At 33.7% G+C, this 11,250-nt stretch overlaps 2 protein-coding genes and 1 non-coding gene across 4 annotated transcripts; 1 reads left to right on the plus strand and 2 right to left on the minus strand.

The window, feature by feature from the left end:
* The first annotated feature begins 2,823 nt into the window (after window positions 1-2,823).
* Window positions 2,824-4,176, plus strand: LOC105778178 (1-Cys peroxiredoxin). Its single transcript, XM_012601824.2, has 4 exons — window positions 2,824-3,000; window positions 3,097-3,245; window positions 3,358-3,504; window positions 3,812-4,176. The coding sequence occupies exons 1-4, from the start codon at window positions 2,883-2,885 to the stop codon at window positions 4,055-4,057; spliced, it is 660 nt and encodes a 219-aa protein (XP_012457278.1). The 5' UTR covers window positions 2,824-2,882; the 3' UTR covers window positions 4,058-4,176.
* Window positions 4,177-4,188: 12 nt separating this feature from the next.
* On the minus strand, window positions 4,189-4,260 carry TRNAG-UCC (transfer RNA glycine (anticodon UCC)). The gene has a single exon. It is a non-coding gene; the product is annotated as a tRNA-Gly (tRNA).
* Window positions 4,261-4,719: 459 nt separating this feature from the next.
* On the minus strand, window positions 4,720-10,585 carry LOC105777170 (calmodulin-binding transcription activator 2). Of its 2 annotated transcripts, XM_012600278.2 has the most exons (12): window positions 10,222-10,584; window positions 9,777-9,896; window positions 9,465-9,580; window positions 8,887-8,975; window positions 8,615-8,660; window positions 8,117-8,393; window positions 7,675-7,967; window positions 6,950-7,342; window positions 6,204-6,862; window positions 5,482-6,058; window positions 5,001-5,309; window positions 4,720-4,918 (listed from the first exon to the last, which is right to left on the minus strand). In XM_012600278.2, the coding sequence occupies exons 1-12, from the start codon at window positions 10,259-10,261 to the stop codon at window positions 4,907-4,909; spliced, it is 2,931 nt and encodes a 976-aa protein (XP_012455732.2). In that variant the 5' UTR covers window positions 10,262-10,584; the 3' UTR covers window positions 4,720-4,906. The 2 variants fall into 2 exon arrangements, with proteins under 2 accessions (XP_012455732.2, XP_012455731.2); XM_012600277.2 differs by lacking the exon at window positions 4,720-4,918 and having other exon boundaries at window positions 4,925-5,309; window positions 10,222-10,585.
* Between the last annotated feature and the right edge of the window lie 665 nt (window positions 10,586-11,250).

Below are 11,250 nucleotides of genomic sequence, written 5' to 3' on the forward strand. Positions count from 1 at the left end.
GCAAATGAAGACAAATTGCATTGGGTGTGCTCTTTGATAGATTGTGTATGAACCCCTCCAAAACCCGATCATCAGCCTATTTATATCAATAAAAATAAATTATAAATTAAAAAAATTTAAAAACTTTAAAATTAACTTAATTAAAATTAATAAAAATAAAAATTTTTCCTTATCATTGCCAATTGTGTGGTGAAAATATGATTGTTGTTAAAGGTGTTCAAATTTCGGTTTAAACTAAATTAATTGACCGCACTGATCTAATTTGGTCGGAGTTCGGTTATTGATTTTTGGAAGTTCAATTATCAGTTAATTCAGTTCGAAATCGGGTAATTAATCGAATTAACCGAACTTAATAATTAATAATACAAATTATATGCAATTTTAATTCGGATAATTCAGTCAAATGAACATTACCAATTTATTTTTTTTGATATGTTTTATACTTGTTTCAACTAAAAAAACCAGAAACATAAAAATTTCGATTAACTGGCCGAATTAACCGAAATATTTTAGTTTGATTAACGGTTAAAGGATTAAAAAGTTCTGTTAATTCGGTTAATACTAATTCGGTTTGGTTAATCGTTTAAATACCCTTACTTGTCGTCGAAACGAATAAGAGAACTTGTCATTCGTGAGAAATTAATTAAAATGAACCATTTAGGAAATAATAAAGTAAAACTAGAATATTTTTATAGAAATTTATTAGAAAATTTGGACTAATCATGAGAGAATTGAGAGAACGGAAAGAATGGAGAGAATTGGATTTGAGTGAAAATAATGGAAAATGGCTTGGGTTTATATAGGAAAAAAGTTACCGTTGGGCCATTTATAATTTTACCGTTGGCCGAATTTGAAATTTGACCGTTGAGAATTTATCGTTAGAAGAAAACGTGCCCAGTTGGGCGTGCTTTCCTGCCAACTGAGAGGAAAACGCGTCTAGCTGGATGCGTTTTCGCACACTCACTCAAAATCAACCTATTTCCTTAATTTTTCAAAAAAAAAAAAGGAATATTTTGAAAAAGAAAAACTGCATATTTGACAAATTTAGCCGTATATCTATACTTTAAGATAGTAGAAAAAAGAAAAAAGAAAGAAACCAGACTATGGAAATCAATAGCATACTAAGATACGTAATTTTTTTTACTAAAACTAAAACATAGTAGTATTGGTTTGTTTTGATAAAGTGTTTAAAATTTAAAGATACTTTTTAAATATTTAATATATATATAAAATATTTACAATTATATGATAAATGAAATTAAATAAATTTTAGATATTTATCAATCAATTTCATAAATAAAATTTCATTATTCACAAATATAAAATATACTCATCAATTATATAATTTTTCCATATATAATTTTTATTATGTGTTACTTTTTTTATCTTTAAAGTTTAAATGACAATAATATAGGGTTAAATCACAATTTTGGGACTTAAATTTAACAAGTTTTCTCACATTGAGGCTTGAGTTTTTTTTATCAAAGTTAAGTCTTGAACTTGTCAATTGTTCCCACATTGAGATCTAAAACTTTTTTTATCCAAGTTAAGTCCTGAACTTGACAAATGTTCCCATGTTGAGCCTTCAACTTTTTTTATTATTATCTAAGTTGGTCTTTAAAAATCCTAAAGCTCAAGTCTTAATGTAGGAACAATTACTAAGTTCAAACCCAAATGTGAAAACAATTGCCAATTTTAAAACTTAGCTTTGACCAAAAAAATTCAGGCCTCGATATAGAAAAAGTTGTCAAGCCTATATCCTAATATGAGAATAATTACCAAATTTAATACTTAACTTAAAAAAAACCCTCAAATCCCAATGTGAAAAAAATTGACTGACCCAAAAATATTTCTAGTTTTTCTTTTGAACTTTATTAATGCATCTTTTAGGCGATACATTTAAAATTGGATAGAATTAGATCTATATAAATTCAAATTTTCAATTGGTATAAAAAATTAATATTTCGATTTATTAAAGGGTTGATTTGATAAAACCAAATATAAAAGGAATAATTCTTAAAATTATATATGAATTATGGTTTAATGTACAATTTTATATATAAAATTGTTATTTGATCCATTCATATAAATTATTAATACAATTATTGATATAACATCATTTTATGTTTATATATTGCATACATAAGTAATTATATTTATTTTAATATAAAAATAAATTGATGTATTTATTTCTTTAAATGTGTATGATTAAATCAATATTAAAGTTTTAAATATATATATTTGAACTACGATTAGATTTTTACGTATATAATTGTATCATATTAAATTTTATGTATATAATTACACGTTAAATTAAAATTAATGTATAATTTTAAGATTTATATCAATATAAAATTAATTACATTAAATCAATGAAAATATATTTTATTTAAATTAACAGTAAGAAAATTTAAAAAATAAAATAAAAAAATTGGGTCCATGATTCCTTTCAAACTTTGTCCTGGCCTCTGGTGGGACAAATTTTACAAGATGAATGTACGGAGCCATTGAAGTGAAATAATAAAATCTGTATTTAGAGTGACTTTAGATACGCGGTGCGTTTACCTGCGATTAGTGTAAAAACAACGGTGGGATGAGATTAGATACTATAGTGATACTGTAACCCAAAAGAGAAATAGTACAAATATATATAAATAAAATATATGTCAACAAATCATAATGAAAACAAAAAACTTTAACAGACAGAAAAAGAAAAGCAGACGTGGGAGAAGGACAATGAAGTGAATTTCAATAGGGTGTATACACTGTCGCCACGTAATCTTCATGCAGCAGCCCTTGACTTTCTATAAATACTCATTTCTCCTCCTCCCATTTTCCACACCAACAGTTGCAGCAGTCTTCATTTTGTCTAAAAAAGGAAAATGCCAGGCCTCACCATTGGAGACACAGTGCCCAACCTTGAAGTTGAAACCACCCACGGGACATTCAAGCTTCATGACTACTTCAACAATGGGTGGACCATCATTTTCTCTCATCCTTGTAACTGCACCTATATATGCTTCTTCTTTTTTATTTTTATATTTGTCTTGAAATTTCATTTCATTAATTTATGGGTTTTTTTTTTTTTGCATGCAGCTGATTTCACGCCTGTGTGTACGACGGAACTGGGGAAGATGGCGGCTTACCTGCCGGAGTTTGAAAAACGAGGGGTTAAGCTTCTAGGTTTCTCTTGCGATGATGTGCAGTCACACAAGGAGTGGATCAAAGATGTTGAAGCCTACACGGTAACCTTTTCTTTCTTTATTTATTTATTTATTTTAAATTTGAAGCTAGGAAGTGTAAGAAGGTTGTAAAAATGGAAGCTGTTTGTTTGTTTGTTTGCTTCTGGCATGGCAGCCTGGGTGCAAGGTGGCATACCCAATCGTGGCAGATCCCAAGAGAGAGATCATTAAGCAACTTAACATGGTGGACCCAAATGAAAAAGACTCTTCAGGGAACGAGCTCCCATCTAGAGCTCTGCATATCGTGGGCTCTGATAACAAGGTGAAGTCATCTTCAAACTAAATATGGTCAATTACATCGAAGGTCCCAAACTTGGTCTGGTTTTCATCTTGAATTGGTCTTAATTTCAAAACAGTCTAATTTTTCTGAAAGTATCAATATTTTATTAATCAAAGGGTTTCGTCCAATTAACTGTCAGTTTAAACTTTAAATGTTACAAATTTGGTGCCACATATTTTTAAAATATGTGGATTATACATCTTCATTTGAGGACTAAATTAGAATTTTAATTATAGTTTCAGGACTTATAATGAAATTAACCAAATAAATAATGGTGGTGTTGATGTAGATAAAGCTGAGCTTTCTGTATCCAGCAACCACAGGGCGAAACATGGATGAAGTGATGCGGGCAGTGGACTCACTGCAGAAGACATCGCAGTACAAAGTGGCGACACCGGCGAACTGGAAACAAGGGGAGCCGGTAGTGATTTCGCCATCGGTGCCCAACGAGGAAGCCAAAAAAATGTTCCCTCAAGGTTTTGAGACCAAAAACCTCCCATCAGGGAAGGATTACCTGCGCTTTACTAACGTCTGAATTACATATATGATGGCTAAGAACTTTTGTACTGCAACAATTGTCTTTCAAGTTTTACTATGTAAGCACCGCTTGCAATTTCGGTTAAATAATAATAAAAAAGTTGTACTTGGATAAAATCTATTTTTCACTGCGTTTGCCGGGAGTCGAACCCGGGTCTATTGCTTGGAAGGCAATTATCCTAACCGTTGGACTACAAACGCTTATTGATTAAATTATTAATAATTTAATTTGATAATGGAATTAATAAGCGAAAATGTAACAATAACAATCAAGCTCTCTGCTTTAAAAATAGTGAATCATCCTTCAACACAAACCCACCCCAATTTTTAACATGGCTTATCATATATATAGCTTACATAAGATATGCAGCCTGCACCAAAACGTCACCTCATCTTTGCACTTCGTAGCACTACTCCCTGCATTTTTCAGTTCTTTTACTAATCCATTGAAATAGAACTACCCATTTGGCGCCCGATACCAGAAAATGCTCGACTGTTCTTTTTTTTTTAGCCACTTGTGGCCGTATAGAACAATGCTGACAGTATAGACCAACGGTTCATTAATTGTGCTTGCTCCTTTTCTTGCTTGTATTTTTCATATCCAACTTAAGTCATTGCAACAGAAATGTCACTATATTCTTTACATCTGCTAATCCGGTATTCGAGTAGAAATAATTTCTTTTTAATAAAAGAAAAATCCTGATACACTTTGCTTTAGTTAAAAGTAAGATATACAATTCCCATCTATATAAGATGAAGACCAAGAGTAGCTATGCTATGCTATGCTAATGCTAATTCTATGCTATCTCTTCGACTTGACAATCGCATTGCTGCTATCACTGCTTCCTCAGTCACTATCCTGTTCAGTGTTCACCATTACAACAAATACAGTCAAACTTCAAACCACCCTTATTTTGTTACAACAAAAGCTGAAAATTTACCTTTGATTCCCCAAATTTTGTAGTTAGCCTCATGTATTGCTCACGCGCTTCTTGATCACGAGCCATGGACTTCACTCTTGCTAGAGCTTTCTCAATCCCATCAACTTTTTGTTGTTGACCAACTTGTAAAAATTCGTATTCGTCATCTATCTCAATCCCTGCTACTGTCTTATTGGTTGCAGTTTGCACCCGAAATCCTCGTAGACCAGCACCTTTACGCCTCCATCGTAGGATTATCTTTTCAACTAAACCGACAGACCAAACAAGCTTTGTGTATTGTCTGCGAACTTGATGTCCCCTCACATGGGCCTGAAATTAAGGATAACCAGAATGAACTTACCAAAAGAAAGGAAAACACAAAAAGCAGCTTGGAAAACTTATTCAAGAGACATCATTAACAACCTCACTGAGTAAAAGAATATTTCTTGAAACTTTCCATAACCCTACCTAATATGAAAAAGAAAAGGTTGATGTGAAGTACCTGGATTTTCACAATCCGATTTCGTATCTTCAAAAATTCCTTCCTTCCTTTCCAGCCACGATACTTCTGTTGGATCTTTGAAGCTGCAGTGTGCAAATAGTCTCCAAAATGACATGTCTTCTGAAGCCTGTTCAAAGACCCAAGAATACCTAATTCAAGTGATATTTCGGACATATCATCATTGCCTTTAGTTAATTGTCTGAAATGGGCTGAGCGAGTGCGAAAAGCAGCTTGGATCAGAGCAGCTGCATGAGCTGATTTTCTAACAGCAGCAAGGGACCCTTTCAATGAGCAATTGTCATCTAATGTCCTATTAGACGGAGCAACTTCAGAAGGAGTCTCAATGGCCTCTTGTGCTGGTTTAGTTGCAGCATCATTGCCTACCACATTTTGGTTAACGGTCAATGAAGAAAGATGGGTGGTCAAATTAGCTTCAGCCAGGTATCCTGCTATTCCTTTGTGCCCTCTACTTGATGCTAAGTCAGCAGCCGTTCTTCCACCAGGGAAATTTGGTGTAGGATCATCAACAGCACCAGGAGAAGCACCTAGCTTAATAAGTGCAATGACAGTCTCTTCTCTGGAGAAAGGGTTTTAAAAGAAATGACAATCAATACAAAGCCACCAAAACCATTATTTGCTTTATCCTGATTATATATGTAATTGAATATACAGGGACATATAACATGAATTAGATATATGAAAGATATTGCACAAGTCTTGACCTTCCAAAATATGATGCCCAGTGAAGCGCCGTTCTACCTTTTGCATCTCTAAAATTAGGACTTATGCCTGCAGCAACTATAGGGTTCATTGCCCACTCATAACCAAGAGAAGCAGCCAAATGTATAACTCCATGACCTTTGTCATCCAGAATCAGTGGACCTTTGCCATCTTCATGGACTTTCTGTATCAGCCACTGAGAAAGTTTTTGTTTTAGCAAATTCAGAATCAAACCCTCTTTAGATTGTATACAATCATTTGCACTTGCTTCTCCCATCGAACATATGCTACTTTTCAGCTTACATTTATCACACTCCTCAACAGAACAATCCAACCACTTTCTCCCTGGGCCAGTATGTAACAATTTTGCCAAACAAACTTGCAAGTGCATTTCCTCTTGTGCTGTACATTTAACAGCTGTAAAAAATGAAAATCCAGGTGGCTTTTCACGATATTCAAACTCTCTTACCTCACTGCACGCCAATCTGTTGCTGCAGGTGATATAAAATGGAACACGTCCAGGCACATGAGAAGGAACTTGACAACGGATAACATTTTTAGTCAAAACCTCAGCAGAAACTTCAATTTCACCAAACATACAGCCCCATTTGGCAGCACTAGGAAGCTCCTTGTTTTTCAAGAAATTTCCGACAAGTAAAACCTAAAACATAAGAAGCATTCACGGATAAATATGATTTCCTGAAAACAAATGATGCTTTCACAAAACATGCATATCATATTTCTGTACCTTTGTTCCAACACCTGAATATGCCCAGTCAGGTGAGAAATCAACAATGCTAAATAACTGTTCCTGAGAAAGAGAAGGACCCAAGGAATCAATATCCAACTGCATATGGCGTGATAAACTGGATACTTCCTTGTCATCAGTCTCAGTGTTAAGTGTACTCCAATAATTGGCAGAGTCAGAAGCCATCAAGGAATCATCACAATCTCCACCAATTTCTTTATCCATCCATCTTCCAAAGCTATCAAGTTTTTTCAGCTCTCCTGGTTCATCATTATTTTTATCAATGCCTTTGGGTTCCTTCTCATTTTGCATGGAAGTGGAGACTACCTTTTGAGGACCAGAATAATTCTGAGACTGCAAACCTATGAAATTGAAATCATGCCCCTGTAGCTCCTGCAGGAGGTCAACTATCAATTGATAAATTTTCAACATACCTGGAAAAACATACAACGGAAATTGGATTGATTCTAGACATCATCTCAATATCATAGCTGATAAGATGATGGCTTATGTTAATAGACACAGAAGAACAGTATTATACTAGTCATTTGTGTTTACTTCAAAACTGAAGCTACAAAAAGTTACAAAAGGCATGATTTGCATTTACATGCTATACAACTCCAAGCACAAATTGCATACTTCTCTAAAGCATTTGTCATACATAGGTCTAAGTTCTAAGACCCAATGCTATAATGCAGATGTCCTATATACTAAGCATAACAGACCTGGATTAGTTTCTCCGGATATTCTCCAACTGCTTGGACATCTCCATCATTGATTAACTTATCTCCACATGTTACAGCATCTGAGACATCATGCAGTCTCACCTGTGCTTCCTTAATTATAAAGTCAGATGTCGTAGGCTGTTCAACATAGAGCTTATGATCTAGCATACTAATGTTATTGGTGGCCAAGTGATGGCTGCCAGGCCAGAAAGATGACCCATACACAGTGTTGTGATTAAAATTAGATTCTCCAAGCCATGAACCAGGAGGATTCCTCCCTGATTCTGGAAAACCTGAAAAATGGTGGGTGATCAGCAAAGATTTTACATGATTTTAAAGATTGCTAAAATAAAGTACTAAAGACCCGTGTTTTAGGGTGCTTGATTATTATTTTAAAGTTGATAACGACATATCATGGGTTTCAATGTGGAATTGACCTTACCAGCAACTTCAGGCTCCACTGAAGCAGTACAAGACTTGGAACCATATATGGGTTGGTCAGGAGCATCGGAACTTGGATCATCCCCAGAGTCAACATCCTCAAATTCGGAAGATAATGTTTTCCTGTTCCAACCAATTTTGCTGGTTGATGCGGGAGATACCTGAATAGTAGCAGCAGGTGAATTTTCATGTGCTGGGGAAGGAGTTGAACCAGTTTGCAGGCTTTCACTCAGTGATCCTGGATCCGCTAGTAAACAGGAGATTCCAGACCTGTACCCCTGCAGAGAAGGAATCCATCATATTATATAATAATAAATTGTCACGAGCAAAAAAAAAAAAGAATCAAACCAATAACAGTTCAAATTCACGAGGTAAAACACAGACACTCCGAGATATTTGCAACCTAAAGAGCATTTCTCATGGACAAGGACAAAAATTCTTTGCAAAGTCTTTATCTTAACTTAATTCCTAAGAAGACAGAGAGAGAGTATGTGGATACCTCTTTTACTTCTCTGTAATGAACAAAAACAATATGCTCGAACTGCCTGAAAAGAGAATGATAACAATGAATATTTAAAACATTGAATACCAGAGGAAGTAATTACTGCAAAAGAAGGGTTACTGAAATATATATTCTAAAGGAATAAATCGAAATAATGCTACCCTCTACAAGAGCTACAAAAAAAGAGAACATGAATGGAACATAACAAGAGAATCCAATAATAATTCCAGAAAAACTATTTTGGTGTATATAGTCAGAAAACTGGTTACCCATCAAGCATCCAGTAGCAACGTCGCTGAAAATTCTCATTAAACTGACCATGTGCATAGTAACAGTGAAGAACATCCACACTTCCAATCTACAAAAGTCCATTAGAAAGCAAGTCACTTAAAAAGTTACACGAACAAGTTTTATGGAAAAATACGGAAATCAAGTTTGATATAATAGATGCCCTTAGAAATTAATGTATATAGGCTCAGGGATGTGAAGGCTCGATTTGATAAACTTTTAAGGAATTAGGTTTTTCATAGAAACTGCTTACCTCTTAATACCATAATATAAGGTTAAAGAGTTGGAGCTTGTAAAAGATCATCTAATTATCAACAGCAAACACTTAACAAAGGTGACTTCAGGGGAATTTTTATTCATAAGTTAAAAGGTTAGAGTTATGGATAGGAATTAGAATATCCAATTTTTTCTTTCTGTTCTTCACATTCATTTAGTTTCTGTCATAGCGCATGCAACCAAAGGGTAACATCTTAGATGGTCCAGCAAAAGTGAACCATATAGCCTTTCACATTCTAGTTGCACCGCTTAGGACCAATCATGGAAAAGAAAAAAAAGTTACCTTCAACTTTTCATGAGCTTCTCTGACAGTTTTTCCATCCTTCTTTTTCCTCCAATCATGACCATCTTTACGAAAGTACCGAATTGTTTTCCGGTCAAACAGGTACAAAGATCCAGCTGAAAATGAGTTTTCACTTTTTGGTCACTACTTGCATATGGCATCACAAAGTTCATGAAAAAATGGCAGTACTTTAACAAGACATAACTTTGCAAGTTGATGAAAAGACTAAACTAAAATTACACAAAGCATAGAAACAAATGTAGCAGAACATTACTTGCATGTGGGGTTAAACAAAGCTAGTGAAGACCTTACCTGAAGGCCTAGAAGGTGGCTTGTCTGATAAACGAAACTTGGTGTAGTTGCCAAGTATTTCACAAACTTCAACAGGACGAAGCCAACGATGTTGTGCTTCCTGCAATATCTGTTGAAGGTCTGCCACAAACAAATTATTAAGTATTTAAAACATGCAAAACAGTCACATAAATCGGAATGAATGAATTAGTAGAAACTAAAGACAACCAATTGAAGGAAATAAAGAAATAGCTGAGAAGTTAAAAAAGAAGCATGTAAAGCACAAATAACATCGATTATGATGATTCGTTCAGCCTTACAAACCAAATTCCATAAAGTCAGGCAAGTTGGTTTTGTTTCAGTCAAAAGAAGCTTTCTTTAGGGGAAAAAGAAGGAACTTGAATGATTAAGATGGCATTGTAAGACATATTTTGATAGAGAAACCGGGAAAATGAAAAAGAGAGACCTAATTGCTGATTGGGGAGATATCTTCTGCCTTGAGCCATTATTGATCAGCGAACAAAAGTCTCCAAATAAAACCAGATTTCATCGCCCAACCTCTCCTCAGGTATACCATTGCCAAAGAACCAAGAAAGCAAAGGAAAAGAGGGATTCTTCAAGAGATTTCAACAACCACCCAAAGCCGAAAGGGGATAGTTTTATTAACAAAGAAACGACATAAATTTCAACAATAAATCGACAAATAGAGATGCCTTGTGTTCAATGAAGATGGCAGAAATGGAAACACGGGAAAGAAAGAATCAAAATAACAAGAGGAAGCGGAGGAGCAGCGCGTGAATTCCACAGTTGACAAAAAGCGTAAAAGAGGATTGTCAGTCAACATGTTCCATTATATTTGTTAACAAATAATCATTTAAATCAATAAATTATTCCTAACGAATATACCACAATACTGATATACTATCATGAATTAGGCCCAATTTAGAATGTTTCATAAAACTGTTTTTGGGATAAAAATATTTTTAAAATAACATTATTTCTAAATAAATTACTTTTTGGAATAAAATTGGTAGAAAATTACTTTTTCAGAAGCTGAAAAACTATTTTTAAAAACGTTTCTAAATTAAGCCTTAGAAAATGATTATTTTATGTTAAGAGCGATAAATAATTTGAATTAAAATAAAGCTAATATTTATTATCTTAAAAGATATTAAATAGTTTTATAAATGAAAATTTTATTTAGAATTAAACTGCAATTAAAAATTTATTTCTCAAGACATTTTGTATAGAAAATATTAATTTCAATATTATTTGAACTTATTTAATTATTTTAATAATATATGGACTAAATCGATTCATTTAATAATATAGAGACTAATATGATCCAGTCTCTTTAGTACAGTATCTCCTAAGTACTCTAATCCATTTTTAAGTGAGGTGTTGAGTTTAGTAAGAGTTATATATATATATATATAAAAGATAGTGTTTAAAGGGTCCTCGTTTAGGATTTCAATTTAACTCAACTTCAAATTTA

The sequence above is a fragment of the Gossypium raimondii genome, chromosome 10, assembly GCF_025698545.1.
Source record: "Gossypium raimondii isolate GPD5lz chromosome 10, ASM2569854v1, whole genome shotgun sequence".
NCBI lineage: Eukaryota > Viridiplantae > Streptophyta > Magnoliopsida > Malvales > Malvaceae > Gossypium > Gossypium raimondii.